At 38.5% G+C, this 27,505-nt stretch overlaps 1 protein-coding gene across 11 annotated transcripts in view; it reads right to left on the reverse strand.

The window, feature by feature from the left end:
- PICALM (phosphatidylinositol binding clathrin assembly protein) overlaps positions 1-27,505 on the reverse strand; it is a 100,818-nt gene that overhangs the window by 18,061 nt on the left and 55,252 nt on the right. For 4 of the 11 annotated variants that reach the window (XM_060771145.2, XM_060771147.2, XM_060771150.2 and 1 more), the window contains exons 6-18: positions 25,387-25,498; positions 21,075-21,181; positions 19,329-19,370; positions 17,861-17,946; positions 16,219-16,342; positions 15,543-15,679; positions 11,324-11,424; positions 6,599-6,745; positions 5,369-5,452; positions 5,019-5,099; positions 2,254-2,361; positions 694-825; positions 549-579 (exon numbers count right to left, since the gene is read on the reverse strand). In XM_060771145.2, the coding sequence (XP_060627128.2) occupies positions 549-579; positions 694-825; positions 2,254-2,361; positions 5,019-5,099; positions 5,369-5,452; positions 6,599-6,745; positions 11,324-11,424; positions 15,543-15,679; positions 16,219-16,342; positions 17,861-17,946; positions 19,329-19,370; positions 21,075-21,181; positions 25,387-25,498 (1,292 nt within the window). The remainder of the gene's footprint in view (positions 1-548; positions 580-693; positions 826-2,253; positions 2,362-5,018; positions 5,100-5,368; positions 5,453-6,598; positions 6,746-11,323; positions 11,425-15,542; positions 15,680-16,218; positions 16,343-17,860; positions 17,947-19,328; positions 19,371-21,074; positions 21,182-25,386; positions 25,499-27,505) is intronic. The other 7 variants (XM_060771148.2, XM_060771151.2, XM_060771153.2 and 4 more) reach the window with 5 other exon arrangements.

Consider the following 27,505-nt stretch of genomic DNA (forward strand, 5'->3'; position numbering starts at 1 on the left):
GCCCCTCCCTCCTGTCCTTCAGAATGATGGTAAAGACCTGGCTGTGGGACCAAGCCTTTGGGGCAGTGCAATGAGGTAATAATAGAAACCTATTCTGCTGATCAGAGCCAGTATGGTGTCTTGGGATGGTTTTAAACAGCTGATTTTAAAGTAGATATAAGTGATTTTAATGTTTGTGTATATTTATAGTTTTATGTCCCGGCATTGAATGTTTGCTGTATATATGGTTTTGCTCCGCCTCAAGTCCCCTTCAGGGTGAGAAGGGGTGGAATATAAATGTCTTAAATATGGTAAATAAGTAATAAAATATTAATAATAACAGAGTAAAATAATAAATAATCTTGATTCAAGTACAAGCCGAGGGGGCTTTTTCAGCCTTAAAAAAGGCTGAAAAACTCCATCTTATATTCGAGTATATACGGTACTATATACGGCAGAATACTCATGGCTCCCACAATCAATTTCATCAAGGAATAACAGCCTGGATTTGAGATAAAATGCTGTTGAGGAGATGTGCTCTGATAAATTCTCTATTAAGATATACTCACTTCTTAGTTGTTCCATTTCCAATGCCCAAATCTGTTAGAAAACAAAACAAAAAATTATTAGACGCAACTGTTTATTTTTCCTTTCCTTTTTTTGGGAAAAGGCTTAACAAGAGGGTACTGTAAAGCTTGCAGAAAAAACACTTACTGCCCACAAGATTGGCTAAAGATGAATCCAGATCATCCAAGACTAACTTGTTTGGTGGTGTTTTGGAAATTGGAAGACTCTGATTTTGAGAAGTCACTGTTGGTTTTAGGAGTCCACCCAATTCATCAAATCCTTACAAAAAGAAAGCAGGGTGCATTAAGTATCATTATTACATAATTTTAAAATATTAAAATATTAAAAATTATTTTTGTATGATAAAGTTTCAAAGTACTTTAGAAGAAACTGTTCTCCAATGTTTCCAGGTGAAAAACAAAAGTAGGCTGATGTTGATTCTTTTGCAAGAAAGAAATCTTACTACAATACACTTGGAATCCATGACCCAAAAAAGAAGTGCCAGAGTAGTAATAATATTGCTTCATTGCAGAAAAAAGTATTGAGATGCTATATAGATTCATTGCAGCATTTTTTTTATTTTTGCGTGTTAATGTCTATATGTCAGTTATATTAATTGTACTGTTTTATTTGCTTATTGCTTTGTTGTTTACTGATGTGTTGTTGGGCTTGGCCTCATGTAAGCCACCTCGAGTCCCCTTGAGGAGATGGTGATGGGGTATAAATAAAGTATTATTATTATTATTATTATTATTATTATTATTACCATTTGTGAACCAGGAACTACAACATTTGGGGAGAGCGCACCATCAATGAACATTCAGGTTTCCCATGAAGTCATCTGTTATAGTTCAGCCTGTGATTGTGCCTGATGTTCACAATTGGAATAGGGATGAAGGGTTTTCTGGGCCTTGGCCTGTTGGCAATGGGGACGAGGGCTTGCCTGGGCCTGAGTTAAGCCCAGACAAGAGACCCGAGGTGTTTCATGAAGATTCACAAGGTCACATTCCTGGGAGAGGTCCTCAACAGTCTTTCTCTGAGAAACTATCTTCTGAAGATAATTTATCAGGTGCAGAATTTAATGGGAGTGAAGATAGAAAGCAAGACTTTTGTAAACAAAGACAAAATTCTCAGACACAACAAAGGTCAATTTGTTTGCAGAAAAAGCGAGATAAGAAACTTTTATCTGGTGTAAGAGCAAGAGTAATGCTTTCCTGTAGGTTCTTGGGTCTGGAAAAAGCTTTGTATCGGAAAGAACTGCCTCAGTCTCAACAACTTTGGAATTTCATGACGGTCTGGTTTCCAAGTGTTCCTAGTTTCATGTTCCAAGTTTTGCCAGGCTCCTGATCTGTGTATTGGATTTTCATGCTGCCTTGTTCTATGGATTTTGCACCTTTGCATCTTGTGTTTTACATTGAGCCTTGAAGCTCATGGACTATCCTTTATCTTGGGACTATACTGTTTTTACCATTTTTACTGCTTTGCCTTCATATATTCTTCAATAAACTGCTTGCTGATTTTACCAAGCTGGTGTGGTGTTTAAGGTCAGAGGTGTTCCTTCTCTAGTGCACAACATCGCCCATAAAACCTTATTCAAAAATGAAAGTATTGCACTGTTTTTTAAGATACCCAGACAATTTAACACAACACAGTGACATTCCCCCCTTCTTTGCTCAATATTACATAACTGTTACTTGGAAGACCTACCACTAGAATCCACTGGTACATTTGAAGTTTTGTTTCCAAACACAGACTCAAAGTCAACGTTAAGGCTTGCAGAGGGCTGCGATGGAGCAACAGGAGAGGGAGAGAACCCTATAAAAAGACAATGAAACAATGCTAAGCTCGTTTATATGCACTACATGAACTCTCAGCTTCCATACAAATAGCAGCTAGGTGGGCATACATAGATGATGGATAGACACTGGAAGAGATGTCTGCGTCTGCAAGAACTGCATGTTATGTGACTCAGAGAAAGTCTATAATGCAAGAAATGACACATTCAATACTGCTTGTTGCATATAAAATGGGTGGAAGTATTTTGAGGACCAACTTCTAAAACTGGGCTGTGGAGCAGCTAGTTAGTAACCACCTGCATTAAATCACTACTGACCAAGAGGGCATGAGTTTGAAGCCAGCTTGGGTTGGAATGAGCTCCCGACCATTAATATAGTCTAGCTTGCTGTTGACCTATGCAGCCCGAAAGACAGTTGCATCTGTCAAGTAGGAAATTTAGGTACTGCTTTATGCGGGGAGGCTAATTTAACTAATTTACGACATCATAAAACCTTCCAGCAGCGTGTGTAAGAATGAGGAAGTACTCCATCAAGGACTTGGTGTTATAAGTGGACGGTGAAGCGGCAGCTCTCCCTGTGGCCAGAATCGAGCATACACTCATGAAGCCAGAAAGCTGGAATGTTAAATTGTCTCTGTGTCTGTCTATATATGTTGTATGTCTAATGGCTTTGAATGTTTGCCATGTATATGTGCATTATAATCTGCCCTGAATCCCCTGTGGGGTGAGAAGGGTTAAATATAAATACTGTAAATAAAAAATAAATAAAACTAAAGTTCTATGGTGTTGATAAGTTTCTCATTTCCAGCGTTCTCTTTCATGCGGAAAAAGTTCAATTCTTCAAAAGAAAGGGACCTGTGATGGAAATTGAGTGTCAACTGCTACGCTATTTGAGAGTCATTTGCTGTGGAGGCCTTCAAAGCTTCCAATTTCAGTTCATTACTTCCAAATCTGCCACCCCTGTTCTTGAGGAATATCCAGAATTGCAGACTCTGGTTCTCCTGACTTTGTTGTCTCTATTACCATTTCCCAGGCCTGGCAGCTTTTAAGGCAGCTATGCCACAAAACCACAAACGGTTCATTGAGACTCAGAACCTACATCACATTTACTTCAACTCTAAGCTGCTGCACTAAGTGTCCATAAATTCAAGTTACTCACGAGCCAAGAATATGTTTTAAAGTCTTTTTTCCATCTGGCATCCATGTTACACATTACACATTCTATTTTCCTTCCTTTTACAAAACAGTCTCTTGCCAAAAAATGTACCGGAGTTTTAAATAAATGAATGCGTCAGTGTGGTACCATAACGAAATCAGAAGGAACATCCATCATATGAAAAATAATTACTGCGAGTTTCTTACAGAGCATATAGATTAAGCTTATTTCCTTTTACTGAGAATCACAATGATGAATTTCCAGCATGCTGAGTGCTCCAGAAGGGCTTCCCTAATCAAATCAGTCTGGTGCAATTCTTAAACACAGAAAGACACCAAAAGAGCTGCAAGTGCACCTATGATATGTAAATACACATATGCAGCAGTTTGGGACCTCTCAATCTCATATAGATGGAAATGAAATAGAATAAAAAGTTTTTAAAGCTAATATGATTTTTTACCTTACAAAGGAAGGCTAAAGAAAATGTGGACTTATTGTTTAGAGAAACAGGGGGGCATGATAGAAGATCATAGAGATGAACACTACAGACAGAATATTGGAAAGTGAGATACCAAAGTGTAGAATAATCTGATAAAAATAGATTTAGGACAAAAGGGAGTACTTAACACAAAATGTAAAGAAGGTGCTATTTCAGGAGGGTTTAGTGATCAGAAGAACAGACAGATGAGCCAGACTCGAACTGCATCAGACCATAATATAACGTGATGCTGATCAATAGGTACCATACAAAAACAAGGGAAATCCTTGTGTTGTCAAAGGCTTTCATGGCCGGAATGACTGAGTTGCTGTGAGTTTTCTGGGCTGTATGGCCATGTTCCAGAAGCATTATTATTTATTTGCCATGTTTATACCCCACCTTTCTCTACCCTAACAGGGGAACTCAAGGCGGCTTACAATGGCACATACACAGTGCCTGAAAACAACAAATTCACCTTAAAATATAGTGTTCCCTTGAACTAGGCAACTGGGGTTTCATGTCCATGGTGGGAGAAAGAACTCTTGTCTGTTTGAGGCATTTGTGAATACTGCAATTGGCCACCTTGATTAGCACTGATTGGCCTTGAGGCTTCAAAGCCTGCCTGGTTCCGATCTGGGGGAATCCTTTGCTGGGAATTCTTTGTTAATCGGGCAAGCTAACACCTTCCAACAAAGGATTCCCCCCAGGCAGGAACCAGCCAGGCTTTGAAGCTGCAAGGCCATTCAATGCTATCAAAGTGGCCAATTGCAACATTCACACTTGCCTCCAACAGACAAGAGTTCTTTCCTCCCTCCCTGGATATTCCACTTGCCTAGTTTCCAACAGACCTCACAACCTCTGAGGATGCCTGCCATAGATGCAGGCGAAACATCAGGAGAGAATGATTCTGGAACATGGCCACACAGCCTGGAAAACTCACAGCAACCCAAGGGAAATCATCTCTATGGTGTCCATTTGTCAGCTTTGCATAGATTAGGTGGACTTCAAATGGTTATGTTCTAAAGACTAATACTATTACCTACCTCCAAATAGACCAGCTACAGTTGAGGGCTCACTGCGGAAATGGGAAGCATTAGGGTAAGCTTGTGGACCACAAAAAGAATCTGATAAAGGCATATGAAGCAGAAAAGCAAAGAGGGAAAGTTACAGAAAGAAAGAAATAACAAACAGGACATACTCTAGTTGCACAATTAAATATCTGGAAGGTAAGGTAAGACTATACCTACAACACACACATACACAGAGTCGATATAGGTGCAACTTCTAAAAAGGGGAAACGTTACACTACCTAAAGACATTAAGGTTCAAATGCCACGTTTTACACCTCTAGTAACATAAGAAAGTGTAAAACCTCGAGGCATTTGTATTATACCTGAAGTAAAGTGACAGAGCTGAACAGTGGATGCATATTTGGTTGTCACAAAGGGGTTTGTATCAGTAAATGGATTGAAGTGATCTAGAGAACCAGAAAAAGTTAAATTGCAAGTCATATGCATGACATGATGGTCTTTAAATTTATGCTTTTGAAGTCAGGCTGCCCCCCATCTATCTTGGATTCTGAACACTAATTCAGGGAAACCAAGGGCACACCTATAAGCTACATGTGATCCATAATAGCCTGTTGTACAACTTGCTGAAGCTTCCCGAACCATTCTTATCTGGATACCCAACAACATCTATATGGAAGACTAGGTGGCTGCATTAATCCCACAGGAGATATTGGGGTGTCCTTAAATTCCTGCTAGGGGACATTCTGGTTGTGTTTCAGGCCCTTATTTCAAGGCCTTCAAAATATGGGTAACTTTCCTATGTTCAGAACTGCTGCGATGTAGATAAAGACCATGGCCCAAATATCCACCATGCCCTGTGGGGATTGAATACAACTCATAGCTGCATTTTGCCCAGGCATGCTAGTTGAAATGATGGCAGTCTCCCACCCATCCCTTTTTGGGGAGAGGAATGTCCCCAAAAGCAGTGATCACAGGGGTTCAGGGCAAGTACTATCAGGATGATAAGGAAGTACAATAAGTATATTAAGGTAAATATTTCCCCTGACTTTAAGTTTAGTCGTATCCGACTCTGGGGGTTGGTACTCATCTCAATATCTAAGCTGAAGAGCCGGCTTTATCCGCAGACGCCTTAAAGGTCATGTTGCTTGCATGACGGCATGGAGCGCCGTTGTCCTCTTGCCGAAGTCGTACCTCAAATTTGCATGTTTTCAAACTGCTAGGTTGGCAGAAGCTAGCGCTAACAGTGGGAGCTCACCTCGCTCCCCAGATTTGAACTGCCAACCTTTTAGTCAACAAGTTTAGCAGCACAGTGGTTTAACCTGATGTGCCACTGGGGGTTCCTATGATAAGTATATAAGTAAATATAAAAATCAGTAAGGTTGGGATGGAAAGGATATGACGTCCTCCTCCCACGGTTCCACCCAGCTCTGCTCTCTATTGATTAAGCTAGATAACCTTCAAAAGCTGGGCCATAGTTTAAACTAATAGGTGTTTCAGCTTATTTCATTTTTAATCTTTTGGAAATCCTCAATTTGCTCAACAAAGTCCGGTTAAAGCAGAGAAAGGGGAAAGACAGTCAGACAGTACTTTACCAACAAAGATTTCATGAGTTGGTGTCCTAGAAGTGAAAGTAGGTAGTACATCAGAGGAGACAGAGAGGTGATCGCTAGATTTTGTGAGGAAAGGATTTAGGCTTGGAATGGCATCATCGACCCCATCAGCAGAAGAAGTAAATGGATCTGCGCGGCCCAGACAGAGCGAGAAGGAGAAAGAGAAGGAGCAGGGAGATGGAGTAAGCTGTGTATTAGTAATCAGGAACAGCATTAGTGGGGTAAGAAGTTACTTTCTTTCAAGAATGCAAGCTAGCATCCCTGGACATATATTGTAAGTGTAAGTGAAATCTAAACGAATTCTTGGAAAATGTCTATGTGTAATCTCTAGGTTACATAAGCTCCTTTAAATGTGCATCTGAAAAACTTCCTTAGATCATACTGCACATTACTTTTATTGAGATCAGTTCCTCATATAAGTTTTGCAAAGCTTGTCCTGAGACTTTTCAACCCCCCCCTTTAAAAAAAAAACTTCCATCCACCCAAGTTGTAGATGGCTAAGCTTGGTAGCAAATTGGGCTTATATGAACATAGCACATTCAGAATACAGACAAAGAGGAGCCTATGCCATGACTGATCAAATATCTGGGAACTAAATGCACAATTGGCAAAGGTATAAAACAAAAATGAGGTACTATAATTCAACAGCTTTGAAATGGAGTGGCAGTATTCCAGTCATTGTTTTGGATATTATCTCTTGTATACTGAAGCAATTAGACACTGATTTGCACTTGAATTAGAAGGTGCAAACTTAAGCAAGGGCACAGTTAGTGTATGTGTCAGGCATAATGGATTTAGATTATTTTCTTTCTCATAGTACACTTCAAACAATGGTAAGAATTAAGGTGTCTCATTTACATTTGAAGACTACTTTCCACAAGAGCAGATGCATAAAGTGTTATCCAAAGTTGCCAAGTTACGACATATGTAACTCCAGAGGAAACAGTCCCTCTCCTACATATTTGGTTAGGCCTTTAAGAATTAAACAATATTCAAATTACATAATGGTTCCTCTGTTTTTTTCATATTACATCAAGATTCAAGAAAATTACTCTTTAATGTTTTGGTGATGTGTGTGTGTGTGTGTGTGTCAGGAGCAACTTGAGAAACTGCAAGTCACTTCTGGTGTTAGAGAACTGGCCATCTGCAAGGACGTTGCCCAGGGGACGGCTGGAAGTTCTGATGTTTTACCATCCATGTGAGAGCCTTCTCTTATGTCCCTGCATGGGGAGCTGGAGCTGACAGAGGGAGCTCAACCTGTTCTCCCCGGATCGGTCAGCAGTCCTGCCCGCACAAAGGTTTAACCGACTGCACCACCGGGGGCTCCTGTTTTGGTGATGAGCACATCAATCTGATTTTTAATACTTCTATCATCAGTAAAGACAGGACAAGTTGCACAAAGCCTTTTGTGGTTCCCACTGGGAAACAGAGAAGCAGGACAGTCTTTGCTTGAGTGCCAACTCCCAAATAAACCATAGAATCATAGAATGATAGAGTAGGAAGGGACTTCATGGGCCATCCAATCCAACCCCCTGCCAAGAAGCAGGAATATTGCATTCAAGGCACCCCTGACAGGTGGTCATCCAACCTCTGTTTAAAAGCTTCCAAAGAAGGAGCCTCCACCACACTCCGGGGCAGAGAGTTCCACTGTTGAACAGCTCTCACAGTCAGGAAGTTCTTCCTAATGTTCAGATGGAATCTGAAGCAATTGTTTCGTGTTCTAGTCTCCAGGGAAGCAGAAAACAAATTCGCTCCCTCCTCCCTGTGTGCTGCTTTGCACATTTAGAATAACTTCCTTGTTAAAAACTTTGGGGGTACATGTAATTAGAACATATAGTCCAAGCAAAGCATAACAGCCTGAAAAGTATCTTTCTAGAGGAAAAACCTGCAACAGCCAAGATTACAACTTTAATATGGAACAGCTGTATTGCACTGTATTCATTTATTTTCCACCAAGGTCAATTCTAGCAGTTGGGATATAGAGACTTTTGCTCAAGCAGGCACATAATGAACAAATAAAAAAATAGTAAGTATCATAAAACAATGTTTCTCCTCTTATTAACCCATAAGAGATTTTGTGGTTTGAAAAACGGGAATTGCAAGAGTCCAATAACAATGCAGAAGATGAGCTAAGTATTAAAGATAAGGAACCCAACTAACTACACTTTAAAAACAAAATCCAAAGACATATTTTGTTTAGAAGATGGTAAAGATATTGCCCAACACTTTAAAAGGCATATGAAATATGCTGTATCTCTTATTTCCAGTAATTATTGTACAGAACTATGCAACTTCTCAATTCATGTAAAGACTCATTAAGAAAAGAAAGCCAGGGCTGTTAGTATACTGACTGTGGTAGCAGATATAAACACAAATATAGAAAGTATGTACCACTTAAACCTGGGGTAGACAACAATGGGAGGCCAAGGGGGCCGCACTAATCCCCTAGGAGACCAGGAGTGGGGACAATACATGCCACCATACAACGCACCACAAAAAAAACAACAAATGTTTTTCCCCAAATGCCCACCCACCTGGGGGATATTGTAGATACTGTAGGGAGTATAGTATCACATTTTAGGCCCCCTGGTACACTTGGGGCCTAAACATTAAGAACAAGACATTGGTTCCAGCTGTCAGACTATAATCCTAATAGATGCACTAAAAAGAAGTCTCCACTGCACACTGGAACTTACTTGTTTTCCACATACCTTCCCACTCAATCTGAGGCCACTAAATCAGAACAGGGCTCTCAAAAAGTAATATAGTATGATGTGTTATTGAAGGCTTTCATGGCCGGAATCACTGGGTTGCTGTGAATTTTCCGGGCTGTTCCAGAAACATTCTCTCCTGACATTTTGCTCACATCTATAGCCGGCATCCTCAGAGTTTGTGAGGTTTGTTGGAAACTAGACAACTAGGGTTTATATATCTGTGGAATGTCCAGGGTGGGAGAAAGAAATCTTGTTCTCTTTGAGGCAAGTGTTAATGTTGCAACTGGCCAGCTTGATTAGCATTGAATGGCCTTGCAGCTTCAAAGCTGCAGCTCCCAAACACGAATCAAGGAACATGAAAGATTGCAGACTAATTCAACCAGATAAGTCAGCCATAGCAGAGCACCTGATGAACCAACCTGGACATAGCATATTATTTGAGAACACAGAAATGTTGGACCACTCTCTCAACCACCATGTCAGACTACACAGAGAAGCCATTGAAATCCCCAAGCATGTGGACAATTTCAACAGAAAGGAAGAAAGGAACAAAATCTGACTACCAGTATTAAAGAAACTCTAAAATCAGGAAAGTAAATAAAGAACAACACTTATAAAACAGGGGAATTCCAGTCAGGAAACAATCAGGGCCAGCTAACAATTCCCAACAAAGAAGCCCCCAAGCAGGAAGCAGCCAGGCTTTGAAGTTGCAATGCCATTTAATGCTTATCAAGCTGGCCAAGCACAGCCTCTGATAATGATAATGATGATAATAATAATAATAATAATAACGATTTTTTTTGTCGTGTCAGGAGCAACTTGAGAAACTGCAAGTCGCTTCTGGTGTGAGAGAATTGGCTGTCTGCAAGGACGTTGCCCAGGGGATGCCTGGATGATTTGATGTTTTTATCATCCTTGTGGGAGGCTTCTCTCATGTCCCCACATGAGGAGCTGGACTTGATAGAGGGAGCTTATCCACCTCTCCCTGGATTCGAACCTGCAACCTGTCGCTCTTCAGTCCTGCCGGCACAGGGGTTTAACCCACTGTGCCACCGGGGGCTCCAATAATAATAATAATAATAATAATAATAATAATTTGTCCTATCTCCCCTAAGGGATTCCAATAATAAAAGGCAAACATTCAATGTCTGAATCAATCCAAGGATGTCGGCCATAGATGAGGGTGAAACGTCAGGAGAGAATGCTTCTGGAAATGGTCATATAGCCCAGAAAACTCACAGCAACCCAGTAATACAGCTTGATTTCCTACTAATGCAATTCACATGCAACAGGACTTCTGATAAGTAGCCATATAGTTATAATCTTTGTTTAAAATACTCCATAAAATGAAGGCTTGCCATTCTCCAGGCAGTCTCAAGTATGCAACCTTATTCAGATTATCCTCCACAAGGATGCTCTGGAAGACTTGAAATATACTCTGGTTTCCCTCCTATGTCCTCCAACAGGGATTTGTTTATAGTTCTGTACTCAACACAAATCATCTATTTTCCTCTCAAGGTGAAATTCTATTCCACATTTTCCTATTATTGTTTGGAGAGCACACAGAAATTGTATTCTGACTATCAAGCTGTCACTCCAAAACAAACCTTGATGTTTTTATGTTGCACCTTGGGAGTGCATTTGTAAGCCGCCCCGACTCCCTCTGGGGAGATGGTGGTGGGGTACAAATAAAGATGATGATGATGACCATTATTACTACTTTACAAAATTCTTCTGCCATAAGGATGTAATTACAAATCCACAATAAAAGAAGAAAACCAAAACAAAATAAAACAGTGATTCAAAGGGAATGCAAAGATATATTCAGGTTCACTGCTTGCTTCCTGATTGTCCAAAGAGTTAGAAGAATTAACTGATTGGGACATTTAGAAAAAATCTAGTTAATTAAATTTGCAAGTAAACAGAGCCGAGATTCAACGATGATAGAAACGGCAATCTATAATCACAAATGGTATGTAATTGAATTTCTTACCTCCCCAGGTCCCTCCTACTTGTGGTGCAGAAGATATGGGATGCACAGAGGGATGAAAGCTTGGCTGCAAATCAAGCAGGTCATTTGGCAGCTTTGATGTGCTACAGAAACAAGTGAGACAACTATCAGAGACATGGAGAGGACTGCCATTCTTTCAATAAATGTACCAAGCTGTTTCAAAGAACAATCATGGAGACATACTGCTTTTTGCTTAATTCAGCTTCCTGGGAATCCAAGGTCACGATCAAAGATGCACTTTAGGCATCCCTGAGATTATCAACATGACCAGAGGGACTGGCAGATTCTTTTTGGAGCAACAGATTACACATACTCACACTATTACAAAACTGTATTCGAAAATCTCTTTCAAAACAAAGATGCTTTCTATTTGAGAAACAGACCCACTGGGCTCACAGATGTCATTGCATTGTTGTTTGGTTCCTGTCCTGGTTTTCATATTATTTTGTTTCATCTATATAAATAAAAATGTAATGTTCGTTTGTGGAATTAACATAACTCAAAAACCACTGGACGAATTGACACCAAATTTGGACACAATACACCTAACAACCCAATGTATGTCCTTCACTCAAAAAATTGATTTTGTCATTTGGGAGTTGTAGTTGCTGGGATTTATAGTTTACCTACAATCAAAGAGCATTCTGAACTCCACCAATGATAGAATTTAATCAAACTTGGGACACAGGACTTCCATGACCAACAGAAAACACCAGAAGGGTTAGGTGGGCATTGACCTTGAGTTTGGGAGTTGTAGTTCACCTACAGAGAGCACTGTGGACTCAAACAATGATGGATCTGAACCAAAATTGGCACAAATATTCCATATTCCCAAATATGAACACAGATGGGGTTTGGGGGAAATCGACCTTGACATTTGGGGTTGTAGTTACTGGGATTTATAGTTCACCTACAATCAGAGAGCATGCTGAACCCCACCAATGACAGAACTGGGGCAAACTTCCCACACAGAACCCCCGTACTTAAGGCCATCCAGTCCAACTCCCTTCACCAGGACAAGAAAACGTAATCAAAGCCCTCCTGACAAAGAACCATCCAGACATATATATAAATAGATATATATGGTTCACAGACAGATATAGTTTCATAGATTTGAAAGGGACCCTTAAAGAAGGACAATTATATGTTGCATGTTCCAGAGTAGGCAAACCAGACACTCTCCACATCAACACTGACAAAGAAACAAGAAATATTGTTTACCCACAAGCATAAAGAAATTACATATATTACAAACCAACACTTCCTCATTACTTTATTTTCCAGATCACCAGACTGGGCCACAGCAATGTGTGGCAGGGGACGGCTAGTTTTATTATAAAGGCTCTCACTCTCGCAGCTATATGTCAGAAAGTACACAGGCAATGCCAGTGGCAATGTTCGATGTCAGAGATAATAACTGAAGTATTGAGGAACGAGAGATAGGGACACCATGTAGACAAGTTGCTTTTTTTGGAACTAAACGCAATCCTCCGCATTCATTGGGTTGAGGATGTAGGACCGCCCCAACAAAAGTGGGAAAATGTGATTAAATCCCCCTGCTATTTTAATAAAAGAGAACACCATTTTCATGGTCAATGGTTGGCCACAGATTATAGCTGGGAGAAATCCTTATATAGAACATATTAATCAAATCCACAAATTTCAAATCTGTATATGTCAATGGCTGTGTGTATCTCCTTCAGAATTCCTTAGCCATCGTGATTATATGAGAGATTCTGAAAGAGACAGTCTCAGCAAGCAATTTGTTTTTGAAGCAAAGGGCAGGGATTCTCTAACCTGTGTTATTTTGGCTACCCACAACTCAAATTATAACTGTGAAAAGCGCATTCTAAAACAGGGAAAAGTAAGAAGGCAGCTTGTGGCACATTTGTAGATATCTTGGTGTGCTTCAGATCTTCAGTTAAAATGTGTTTCCTTCTGAAATTTGTTTGGTTTTATTTTTTAAATTACCGTATATACTTGAGTATAAGCCGACCCAAATATAAGCCGAGACATCTAATTTTACTACAAGAAACTGAGAAAACTTATTGACTCACATATAAGCAGCTACTGGTAAATTTCAAAATAAAAATCTATATCAATAAAATTACATTGAGGCATACAGCTTCTCCTCTCGGCACAGCAACAAAGCTGCAAAGGGGTCCTTTCAGCCCCACGCCTTCCTGTCAAGACCCTCACTCGAATATAAGCCAAGGGAGACATTTTCGGCATTAAAAATGAGCTGAAAAACTAGGCTTATATTCGAGTATATACAGGAAAAAGATGTGTGGGTGAAAAAGGCTTGAAATAGTGATTTTGGTACTGACTGTGACATGCTCAGAGGCAGACTCCTGTTTCTTGGTATATAAGTAAAGGTAAAGGTTTCCCCTGACATTAAGTCTAGTTGTGCCCAACACTGGGAGGTGGTGCTCATCTCCATTTCTAAGCCAAATAGCTGGCGTTGTCCAGTGACACCTCCAAGGTCATGTGACCAGCATGGCCTGCATGGAGCACCATTACCTTCCTATTGATCTACTCATATTTCCATGTTTTTGAACTGCTAGATTGGCAGAAGCCGGGGCTAACAGAGCGAGCTCACCCCGCTCCATGGATTCAAACCACCAACCTTTCAGTCAGTAATATATGAATCTAAATAAGCCACGATTTTGCACAGGCTACAGATGCTAGAGTAGATCCTGAATCCTGATATAAAAAACTCCTGTTCCCAAAAAATATGCTCTTGTGTTTGCAAGTGAAGTCTTAATTTTAAAAGGCTGTGTGTACTCTGCAGAAGAAAGTCAGCGGTAACACAATGAAGTAGTCAAATTGCTCCACAATACAGCAATATACAGGCTGGAGGGGGACTTGAGAGACGTGGATAGGGCCCTTCCTAAACCACGGAACTCACTAGTTGATTTTAAGCCAGCCACTCTTTCTTAGTCTTATTCTGAACTTCAAAAATTGTTGTGAAGTTAAAGGATGCAGAAGATGAGAAATATACCCTACCTTGAACTCACAGCAAAAAAGGTCAAGATATAAATATACATGTCACATTTTTCAAGTTTAAGATCAAACTCATGATAATTTTATTGGCTTGCTTAGCACATGACTGAGATTTCTGAATCACAACTCCTGATTAATATATAAATAAGCCAGGAGTCTTCAGAAGCAAAACTGAATCCTGGCATATATCTCTTTTTGGTCATGTGATAGGAAGACGGGTAAAAGCATGTGAGTCCAAGCTGTCACTCAAAATCCTTCCTTGTTGAGAAACTTTGGTTTAAGTTTTTGTAAACAAATGCAGCCCATACAACTTGAGTAAATTAAATTCCAGTTTAAATAACTTCACTTAAAGTTTTGGGGATTCTTGAAATACAGGCAGTCGTTAGCCTCTGTTCACAATCCTACAGGTTCATGACAAAACAAGTTCTTGATCGCCAAAGGCATTTACATAGATTTGCACACACAAGTATGTCTATAGAAAGAAATCTACTTTCCCCTTATGAAATATGCATGCCTTGAACAATTGCATAGTAAAATATTCTCATGCCCCAGTGTTGATGTCTGGGCTGTGGGTCCTCAGAGATTTTGGCCTTCAACTCCCAGAAATGCTAACAGCTGGTACACTGGCTGGGATTTCTGGGAGTTGTAGGCCTAAAACACCTGGAGATCCACAGGTTGAGAAACACTGATCTAATAGCTCGTGCCAACATAATGCACAATTAAAGAGCAGGCTCATATTAAGGATCCACTGTGGCTAGAATCAATCTTTTTCAACTAGCAGTACTGAAATAGTTATCTACAAATCTGTCATCTTCACTGTCTGTTTCTAGGCTTAACATGAAGTGCCAGTATTAATATTTCAAGATGGAGATGGTTCTAACCCAGGTTACCTGGAAAATACCTCTTCCCACATAAATCTCAGATCCTATCTTCTGAGATCCTCCTACATGCACCTCTGACAAATGAGGCCAAGCAGGTAGGCCTTTTCAGTATTAGCAGACTAGTTTATGGAACAGCTTCCTAGAGCAGCATGACTGATATACACACACCAGGAGAACACTTTTTATTCTCCTAGGTTCTTCCATCTTAAATATTTTATTTTTGTGCTGTGCTTTTAATTTTTTTATGAGAAAAATTACCTCACAATCTTCTTATGGGCAATTATAATTCCTGGCAATAAAAAAAATGAGTGCAATACCTGTTTGAAGAACTAGGTGTGGAGAAGATGTCAATGGCTGGTGTCGTCATTATACTCCCTGCTGTATTCGACACTGGGGAGGAGGCTGTAGTTAAGGAGGTATGAGGTTTCTTTGCAAGTTCTTTTAGACGCTGTTCCTATTCAAAAACCAAATCAGCATAAGAAACTTGGAAACAAGGTAGCAATGGTTAAACAGGAAATCCCTCAAGCAGTTGTCGTTCTGGGGCTCAACAAATCATAATAAAGAAGAGATTCTTTACTCCTCAGCAATACTGGTCATCTTACCAAATATTTTAAGGCTCTTAATTGTGAATGAAAAAGGACAGGTCAGAGAAAAAGAAGGTAGGAACATAAGATAATGTCTTTTTATTATTTTACCACATGTATTCATTTTATTCATATATATATTACAAACACCTATAGTACACTCCATTGCTTCTTGGTACTGTGTAGCCCTGCGGTTCTGTGCCACAAAAACCTTTGTGCTATAACTGTTGTAAACAGCAATGCTGCAGGGCACATCACTCAGAAACATCACATATAACTCAAATCTTGGCTGGCAGAAGACGTGCTCCCTCCACTCCCCACTCACATTATTTATGAATCTTGTATGCCCACAGCCCATTTTTCAAACTAAAAGTGCAGAGATAATTAGGGTCACAAGAATCACGCCCACCTTTAAAGCTTTTAAACGTGCTTGCTCTTCCTCTAGTGCAGCTTGTTTTTCCCTTTCGTCTACTTTGGTGAGCGACAGGCCGGTGCTTGCCAGGGAGGAGACAGCATTGGAGAGAGTGGTAGCCCTAGGAAAGGTTGACAAGAGGAAACCTGGCAATTACATACATGGCACGATAGGGAAAGATGCTCTAGAGTGTTTTTCCCCCACTTTATTCAAAAAGGTTTTACAGTGCAACACTTGTCTTTCAAAGGGACATGTTATTGTAGGTATAATTTGAGGAGGAGAGCCTTTCGACTTCCTTTCTACTACTGTATAGCTAGTAAAATTTAACCACCCTGTTCAAATGTCTAAAAGTGACCTACACTGGAGGATATATGTTTTTTTTAAAGTTATGGGACTAGCAGGGGAAATATATGCTGCAGCCTCAAAACTGTCAAGTACCGTATATTCTCGGGTATAAGCCGACCTGAATATAAGCCGAGGCACCTAATTTTACCACGAAAAACTGGGAAAACGTATTGACTCGAGTATAAGCTCAGAGTGGGAAATGTAGCAGCTACTGGTAAATTTCAAAATAAAAATAGATACCAATAAAATTACATTAATTGAGGCATCAGTAGGTTAAATGTTTTTGAATATCTGCATAAAACTGCAATTTAAGATAAGACTGTCCAACTCTGATTTAATCATGATTCTAACCTTCTTCAACATAAATGTGCTTACATATCCTTCCAATAATAATAAAGGGATTAAAATAATAAATGTAAAAATAATAGAGTAAAATAATAAATGTAATAATAAAAATAGTAAAATAATAAATGTAATAATAATAAGAGTAAAATAATGTAAATGCAACAACAACAACAATAATAATAGAGTAAAATAATAAATAACTGACTTAAGTATAAGCGGAGGGGGGCTTTTTCAGCCTGGAAAAAGGGCTGAAAAACTTGGCTTATATTCGAGTATATATGGTACGTTTTATTACAGTGTGGAATATAAAGCGTGAAGATATTAAGGCACTGGACAATGCTGCAAATGTTCTATGGGATTATGTTCAGGACTGAGATTATGAATAAAATTGCCCACAATTTTATGACCATCTTCTGGACTTCAAGGGAATTAAATGGAATAATTCTATTAAGGTTGGATCCAGAGACCATCATTACACTTAACGCAGGTCTGATGAAATAATTAAGCCTAATTTATTTCAAGAGGATTTGAAGCTTAACTTCTCCAAAGAAGTAAGACACTAGATAGCTCCCAAAATAAAAAGAAATACTGTGTGGCAGTTGCAGTTCTTTCTTATATTCAACAGATTCAAACCGTCAGGTTTTGATGGAACTATGCCACTTTTGCCATGTTGAAATAATTTCCTAGAACACTTTTTGCAGCTAGTTTTCTCTTTGATATATGACTTGATTATGTGCAGGAGTTCTGCTCCATGAGGTAACATGAAATATTTAATTATTCATCTCCAAAGAGATGCAGTCCAGAAAAGTGGTTAAGACCTGCATCTGTCAGACACAGGCAGGCTTCAACAGTTGTCTGAAGCTCCTTATTCCAATGAAAACATGCAAACCGTATTCGAGAAAGTTTCAAGCACTGTCCAAATCCATCATGAGGAAGAATTAATACATGCCTGCTTGCAGCAGTGGAGTCTTTGATTTTCTTTCCTTCCAAAGAGCCTAAGTGCTGTTCCAATGCATCAAGAAGGCTGCTCGGTGCCTACAAAATAAATCAGCAGCCTTTCAGGAATTCAGGTCAAATAACAACAGCAGCTCCCAGTAACCACTTCCCTCAACACAACTACGCAATATCCAATGACAGTCAATAGCTCTTAACTGCACTAACACCAAAAATGTATTAAGCACTACATAGAGTAGTGTGGTTCCATGATTCATTAATCAGGACTACTTATTTAAACGTCTATCCATGAAGAGAAAGCACAAAGGAAAACAGAACACTGAACGAAGGAGAAATTACTTTAAGCCATATAAACATGTTAACGCACTATAAATCTCTGCCATCCTGACTAAGCATTTGGCATTTCTATGGTTTGGTTTAATAGCTTATTAGAAATCAATAAGATGCAATGGCGCTTAACACTACAGATATATGCAACTGTACCACAGCATTTAAATTAATTTAAAATGTAGGAATCTATTGCTTTAAGGTATAATCTTTTACTATGGATCCTCAGCAGTAAAACAAAGCAAAATAGGAGGTTTTATACCAGTATTTGACAACAGATAGAACATCAGATTCAAACCCATTTTTTAAAGCCCTATACACATAACATGGTGACAACCAATTAAAACAGTGTTTCTCAACCTTCTTAATGCCAAGGCCCCTTAATATATTTCCTCATGTTGTGGTGACCCACAACCATAATATTATTTTTGTTGCTACTTTATAACTGTAATTTTGATACTGTTATGAATTATCATGTAAATATTTAATATGCAGGATGTATTTTCATTCACTGGACCAAACTTGGCATGAATATTCAATATGTCGAAATGTGAACACTGGTGGAGTTTGGGGAAAATAGACCTTGACATTTGGGAGTTGCAATTGTTGGGATTTATAGTTCACCTACAATCAAAGAGCATCCTGAACCCCACCAACAACAGTATTGGGCCAAACTTCCCACACAGAACCCCCATGCCATGAAGGGACTCGCTGGAGCAAGCCTCGCATGTTCTTCCTCGCCCGCACATGTGCACCACACTGTCATGCGCCGAGCATGCCTGCTCTCCCCTCCCTGCTTGGAGTCTCAGAAACAGCCCTCCACTTGGCTGACAAGCCAGCTAATCACAGCAGAGGAGGGCTTTTAGTGGGAAGATTTGCCATTTGTTTCCAAAAAGGATGAGAAGGACAGGCAGAGATATCTTCGGTCTTCTTTGCCAATAGGGTTCATAAGACCATCAGAAATATATGTTTTCTGATGGTTTTTGGTGACCCCTGGGAAACCCCCTCATGACTCCCCCAGGGGTCCCGACTCACAGGTTGAGAAACACTGAACTACAGCATTAGCAACTAAATCAAATTCTTTAAATTATAAAACCCCCAAAACAAACATACATGATGCGTATTACATTATCTACCTGAGAAAGATCGGGTATGTCTCCTCTGTCTATTCCCACTTGCTGCAATAAGAAATACAATCACATATTTAAGATATAGACTTTAAACATGCTTGGCTGAATCTGTAATTTAAAAAAGTACACTGAAGACCACTGAAAAGAGAAAGAAAGATGGTTTGCACATTATGAAGACTTATAGAACTCAGAACCTATATTGAGGTGGACACATGAGGCTGGTCTGGGGGCTGTTTTTTCTGCCCCAGGGACTTTTATAGGCCATACTGACTACCAAAAATACCAATCAAATAATGAAGAAAAAAGTCAACTAAAGTCTACTTCCAGTTTTGCAAACTGGATTTTTGAGGAGGTATTTAAAAGCTGAACTCTTTCCTGGAAACGCCCTGGAAAGACAATTAATTGAGGGAGAAGGTGGGGAGGAAACAAAAGGATACAAAAGGAGTTGTCAGGAGTCTGGATTGATCCTGGGGTACAAAAACAGCTTTGAGGACCCCCCCCCCCCCACTGCACCATCTCCATAGTCTTTTCAGTATCAGAATTTCAATCATTCTGTTCCTCAATTATTATTTTTATACTAAGCTTTTATCTTGAGTTCTTAGGGCAACAAACAAACAGAGCAATAACATCCATTTAAACAATTCCAAATTACAGTCAATAATTTAAACAAGATAAAAACATATTAACACAATTCAAACATGCTGAAAAGGCTTTAAGAGGCGAAAAGAGTTAACACAAGCTTCATGTCTAAAAGTAAATTAGGTCCCAAATGACCTGGTGCCAAAAAGAAACTAACTTCGGTCCTAATTGAACTTTAGAATCATAGAGTTGGAAGAGACCTCGTGGACCATCTAGTCCAACCCCATTCCACCAAGAAGCTGGAAAATTGCATTCAAAGCACCCCCGACAGATGGCCATCCAGCCTCTGCTTAAAAGCCTTCTAAGAAGGAGCCTTCACCACACTCCGGGGCAGAGAGTTCCACTGCTGAACGGCTCTCACAGTCAGGATGTTCTTCCTAATGTTCAGATGGAATCTCGTTTCTTGTAGTTTGAAGCCATTGTTCCGCGTCCTGGTCTCCAGGGCAGCAGAAAACAAGCTTGCACCCTCCTCCCTATGACTTCGCCTCACATATTTATACATGGCCTTCATCATGTCTCCTCTCCACTTTTCTCTTCTGCAGGTTAAACTTGCCCAGCTCTTCAAGCTGCTTCTCGTAGGGCTTGTTCTCCAGACCCTTGATTATTTTAGTCACCCTCCTTTAAAGGGAAGGGCATTCCACACGTGGGATGCCATAGTAAAAAAAAAAGCCTTCTTCTATATTTAAGTTAGCCTTTTATGTTACTTTCGGTTTTGTTCCTTTTCTTTTTGTAGACTGGACTTCCAACTAAAATTCAGCACTTTTAACTGCTATTGTTATATTTTAACATTCTTTTCCTGACTTATCCAGAGATTTTGTCATGAAGAGGCTTTATAAGCAAAGTAATAAAATCAAAAACACTTTTTAATAATATCAGCTCATTGACAGTTTTTGTTAGAGAGGTTGGTAAACTGCTGCCTTGAGTCAATCATTTATACAAGATGCATTCTGCACTAATAATCCTTCAGCCTGGTATGAATGATTAAATTAAACAAATTAAACTAAAGCATTCTGGTTTCACAATTTTAATTTTTATCCTCCGCAATATTTTCATTGACATCATTCTGTCAGCATAACACATTACAGAATTCTTGATATGACCAGCATTTGTTACCTCTGCAACTTTGAGAAACTCAGAAATCCTTGTCATTCTGGTCAGAAACTTCTTATATATGTCAAGGCCTTCTTTGCATTGGTTTTTTTTCATGTCGAAGTACTTTTCTACGAAAAAGAATTTAAAAATGAGAGCAGTCAAGGCAACTTTCTTCTTGTTTACAGCACAGAACCATAATGCATAACACAGCAGAAACATACACTGGGCATGTTTGCCAAAGAAATTGATGGTCTCTGTAGATTTTTCTCTTCATTGTGTCATTTTTTTTCAGGTTCAGAAACAAAGGGCTGATTGGAGGCAAATTTGGAAACTTTGGTACAAAAACTAACATTCCAAATTAAGAGTTAAGTGGGAAGACTGGAAGTCACAGAAGGAATTTAATTTGAAGTCTAAAGTATATTTTTAGAATTTAAACACAGAGAAGGCTATATTTGAGTCTCTGTAAAAATGTCACTGGAAATATATTTAAATTATGGCAGAAATTATCCTCATTTTTAAAAATTACCAATTTGCCCTGGTGAATTAACAAAGCCAGAAGCTATACAAATAGTAGAGCACTTCAATTCAGCAATCTATTTCATAACAGATACCCAAAATACAGACAGTGCCAAGAGTCAAGAGACAAGAAGTCAAAAAATTGCCCCCAGAACATGGCCATATAACCCGGAAAAACCTACAACAACACACAGTCAAGAAGGAGTTTTCTCTATCTCATGCAGATTTAATGAATGACAAATTGGGGGAATAAATTACTGGGTGTAAATAATCATGTAGCTATCATTTTTAGTGTTCATTAGTTTAACTGTTGCCCACAATTTTTTTTGCCTTCTCATTCACCCAATGGGCAAATTATCATTTGTCATAATGTATGATTGTCACCTGTGGATAAAATTCAACAGTTCAACCTGTTGTGCAAATGCACCTTTCTCAAAAGTGTATCACTTTAAACACAATAAAATATAGTATATGTTGCCATTTGTAAAGTGTTTTAATTTTCTTAATTTGCTTGACTGCAAATAGTTCCCATTTTATTTCAGAAAAATAAATAATTATCCTTGAAAATACTGTATATACTCAAGTATAAGCAGAGTTTTTCAGCCCTTTTTAAGGCTGAAAAAGCCACCCTCGGCTTGTATGCGAGTCAAGGTTATTTATTATTTTACTCTGTTAATATTATTTTTATTACATTTATTATTTTACTCTATTACTATTATTATTATTATTATATTACATTTATTATTTTTCTCTATTTATTCTTGTTATTACATTTATTATTTTACTGTATTGTTACATTTATTATTTTACTTTATTATTACAGTGACACAAAAGCACAGTATGACACAGTAAATGAAATCTGTATGCTGGATTTTGTATCACAAAATCACAAGTTGAACACTTCCCAAGCATCTAGGACTGTGTGACATATTTTTGAATGATGCGCGCAGATCCAAGTCAGGTAGCCTTTTACAGTGGACAGATCGTGATTTTGTCAATGTTTATTGTTTCCAAATGCTGGCTTAGATCTTTTGGCATGGCACCCAGTGTGCCGATGACCACTGGAACCACCTGTACTGGTTTATGCCAGAGCCTTTGTAGTTCGAGTTTGAGGTCCTGATCATGGCTGAGTATTTCCTGTTTTCTTCGTCAATGCGACTGTCACCTGGTATGGCAACACAACATCAATAATCCATTTTTTTTCCTTTTCCACAATCATGAGGTCTGGTATATTGTGTTCCAAAATGTCGTCAGTCTGAATTTGAAAGTCCCACAATATTTTTGCATATTTATTTTCCACGACCTTTGCAGGTTTATGATTCCATCAGTTCTTTACTACTGGCAGGTGGTACTTGGGACATAAGGTCCAGTGAATCATTTTGGCCACATAGTTGTGCCTCTGTTGGTAGTCCATCTGTGCAATTTTCTTGCAGCAGCTGAGGATATGATCAATGGTTTCATCAGCTTCCTTGCACAGTCTGCATTTTGGATCATTAGCTGATTTTTTGATCCTGGTCTTAATTGCATTTGTTCTGATTGCTTGCTCCTGGGCTGCAAGAATCAGGCCTTCTGTCTCCTTCAGTGTTCCATTTACTTTATTATTATTGCTATTATGTTTATTATTACTATTACTGTTATTATTACATTTATTATTTTACTCTATTATTACATTTATTTATTTATTGTATTTGTATACTGCCTTTCTCAGCCAATCAGCAACTCATTTATTATTTTACTCAATTTATTATTATTAAATTTTTATTTTACTCTATTATTACTGTTATTATTACATTTCCATTATTTTACTATTTATTATTATTAGAAGGATACGTAAGCACATTTACATTTAAGAAGGTTAGAAGAATGGTTTAATCAGTTAGAGTCTATTATTAATGCTATTATTACATTTATTATTTTACTCTATTATTATTACATTTATTATTTTACTCTATTTATTTATTTATTTTTTCAGTTACTTCTACCCCGCCCTTCTCACCCCCGAGGGGGGACTCAGGGCGGCTTACAAAAGAAGGCACAATTCGATGCCTATGTCAAATATACATACATATATAAAAGAAATTAAACAGTTAACAGGTTAAAAACATCTGTACATAACACAATATTGTTACTGTTATTATTACATTTCCATTATTTTACTCTATTATTACTTCTACTACTACTACATTTATTCTTTTACTCTATTATTATGGGAAGGATACGTAAGCAGATTTACATTGTAGAAGGTTAGAAGAATGGTTTAATCAGATAGTCTTACTTTAAATTATGGTTTTATATAAATATTCAAAAACATTTAACCTACTGATGCCTCACTTATGTAATTTTTATTGGTATCTATTTTTATTTTGAAATTTACTCTCAGCTTATACTCAAGTCAACACATGTTCCCAGTTTTCTGTGGTAAAATTAGGTGCCTTGGCTTATATTTGGGTTGGCGTATACTCAAGTATATATGGTAATAGTGCCCTACCAATGACTGCAGGACTTTGGGTTGTTGTAGGTTTTTTCAGGCTATATGGCCATGTTCTAGAGGCATTATCTCCTGACGTTTCACCTGCATCTTTGTCCCACCCTGGCCATTCCACAGATATATAAACCCAATCTTCCTAGTTCCAACAGACCTCACTACCTCTGAGGATGCTTGCCATAGATGCAGGCGAAACGTCAGGAGAGAATGCCTCTAGAACATGGCCATATAGCACGAAAAAACCTACAACAACCCATTGATTCCAGCCATGAAAGCCTTCGACAATGCAGGACTTTTGTTTCTATAACAATCTCTCATTTAAACATGTACCAAATAGATCACTATAGGCATTCATTCTCTTTATTTCTATCCCATTTGTTTTCCCAGAGTTGGAATGCAAGGAGCTTATATTGAAGCTAATGACATTATGAGAACTGGGCTATCTTGTACAAATTTAATAAACAAAGAGCTTAAAAGCCCCATGTGCATAAAAGCCTCCATCCATCAGCCAACCAGATGACTTTGGAAAGACTACAAGCAGAGCATAAAGGCAAAAAAATCTCCTTTCCCATTGTTGCCTTTGTGCCTTCAGAAATAACCCTGACAATAGGAATTCTACAAATGAAAATGAGCCTTTATCTTTTCACAAACCCCAAATACTACCAATTTTTCCTCTTTGCGCTGGGTTGTATCCAAATTTAAATACAGGGTTAGTCAAAATGCATAGGCCAATAAGCCATTCAATTGAATGGCTTATTGGCCTATGCATTTTGACTAACCCTGTATACATAGATCAAACATATTGAAATGAGACCACAACCATGGCAGATTTCACCAGGACATCTTAAACACCACTAAGTCTGGATCCAACCTAATGTGTTTGGGACAGCTTTTATTCAAAGGATAAGGAATACTTCGTTTTCCCTCGTGAGGTCTGGCAGCTAACCAAAAATCCAAATGCAGACACTCAATCCCACTAATTTCATTTTACGAAAGTCACCCTGAAGGCAGAGAGTTGATTAAAGACAGGCTAAAAGTTTAAAATCTTCACAAAATTGTCACCTTCCCAAAATAGGACGCAAAGACTAAATAGTCAGCTTTGCAACCTGGTCATGTGGCAGTTGGACATGCACAAAATTATAGTGCAAGGAAGTCACTGTTCTTGCCAAAAATGTTCCAGAAAAGCTTACATTTAGGCATATTTCTGTTTACATATAAAGAGATACAGCCCTGAAAAAGCAGCCTAAAACTATCTTTAAGGAAGTCAAGTCAGATAGATGACTACCTTGCTTACTAAGTACAAGGAAGAGATGTAACAGAGGTGGTATTTACCCAACAGATTAATAATCCCTTCATTATATGCTGCAAAGAGTCTAATGGCATCTTTGAAGAGAAGCATGAAGGCAGCATTAATTACACCATTTGTAAGCTCATTGCTGTTGACCTGCCAAGAACAAAAAAGGAATTTAGTTCAACTGGAGGAACTTCTACAGTTTTCTTTTGTGTCAGTACAGAAGACGAAGACCCTTCTTTCCCATTTTACACAATGTACTACAAGCTAGCGTAATCAGATCTTGTCAAAGCTAAACCATCTATTTGGTTTCAATTAACAAGGCTGAAACAAAATGTGTTCACTGCCTATAAGATGTCAAAGAAGACTTTCTGGTGAGCAGGAAATGCACATGAGCATACAATACTACTATACAGGTCCTTGAAAATGAACTTTTGTGATTCATGTTTCTATTACTGAGTAAATGTCTAACTCATTTACAGCACATTGTAACACACCATTCATCATTCCCAAAAGAACACATGAATTGTTTATAGAGCAAGTTACATATAGCCCAAGAGAAATTCACTTACTTCTAGTGTTCTATACTGCCCTCTGACATTGCCCTCTGGTAAATAATGAAAGGAGCTCATGTATTTCCAACTTAGAGTAAAAGGAAACGCAAACTGCTCCTTACGCAAATGGTGAGCTACTAATGGCACAAAAAAACTATGAGGAATTTTCCTAGTCACCTTATTTTATCAAATGTCAAGTTTAAGTGGAAACCTTAAGTTTGGCATCAGGGATCTCAGTTTTCCAGAAAAAGTACAACTTTTTCTGAAATGTTCTGCTGCTTTTCCATTACCCCAAATAATATTAACTGATTTAGCATGCTTGGCTTAATATTATATCCAAATATATTCAAAGCCTGTATGTGTAATAATATAAAAAGACCAGAATGTACTTCCCTATATGTAGCACTAATGACCACATCTGAAGGAATGTTATTTTTACCACACATGCTACATAGAGCTGTAGCTGATATATATACAGAGTTTAACTTTGTTTTTGATGAAGTATACAGGCAATCCTCATGTTACGAACAAGGTAGGTTCTGTAGGTTTGTTCTTAAGTTGAATTTGTTTGTAAATTGGAACAAGTACATTTTTTCAGCGTAATTCCAGCCACACACACACACACACACATACACTTTCGATAGCATATGGAAGGGTTAAAGACCCCTATCATGTTTGTTTTGCTGTCTGTTCCTCTCTTCAAAATATTTCACCACACTTTCTGTCCTTGTGATAATCGGATTTTTTAAAAAATGGCTTGTTATGGAAACAGGGATTGGTGAGAAAGCTTCAGTGGAGACACCTTTTGTCAGAAATATCAAAAACTAACTAGGTATTTTTAATTACAAAAATGTGAGTCAAGCACTGAAAGAGTTAAATGGATGCAATGACTCGGCAAAAGCTGAAGTTCTATATAAGCAGGTGTGTCTGTAGCTTAGTAGCACTCAGTTTGAGGTAAATCTCAGTGGGAGAAAGGTCTCAGTCTGTGAGAAGGCCTCAGAGTGTGAGAAGCTTCAGTGAGAGAAGCCCAAGGTTGTAAAGCCACATGTGTGAAGCTCCAGTGTATAAAGGCTGCTGTGTGTAAAAAGTGTGAAGCTCTAGTATAAGTTCGCTGTGAGAGGAGGCTCTGTGATAGCGAAGCTGTTTGTCTGCATGAGGAAGAAGCCCAACATGTAAGCAAAGAAGGAAGTATGAAAGACTTTCTTTGTGTTGTGGAAACCTTGTTATTGTAAACAGTGCAACCATATTATTTTACTACAAAGAAAAGCCTCCTATGGAAGAGATAACATTGGTCTGTGTGTTTTGTTCATTTTATCACTTTGTACATTTATGGGGAGGATCTTTTGTTAATAATTCCACTTGTCCAACACCTTTTCCCCCCGTGATAACTCTTTTCAGGAGTGAATTCTCCTTCAGAAGTGTAGATTTCCCTTCCTTTTCAGTTGTCTCACCCTTGTTCTTAACTATGAGTTATATGTAAGTCAGATGTTTGTAACTCGGGGACTGCCTGTAATGGTAGTAGTTTCAGGACTACTTATCAGTTCAAAGTCTGATTCAATGCAACCAACTGTGAAGGCTTTATTTAGTTTCGAGTGCAGTACCACAA

The sequence above is a fragment of the Anolis sagrei genome, chromosome 3, assembly GCF_037176765.1.
Source record: "Anolis sagrei isolate rAnoSag1 chromosome 3, rAnoSag1.mat, whole genome shotgun sequence".
Classification (NCBI taxonomy): Eukaryota; Metazoa; Chordata; class Lepidosauria; order Squamata; family Dactyloidae; genus Anolis; species Anolis sagrei.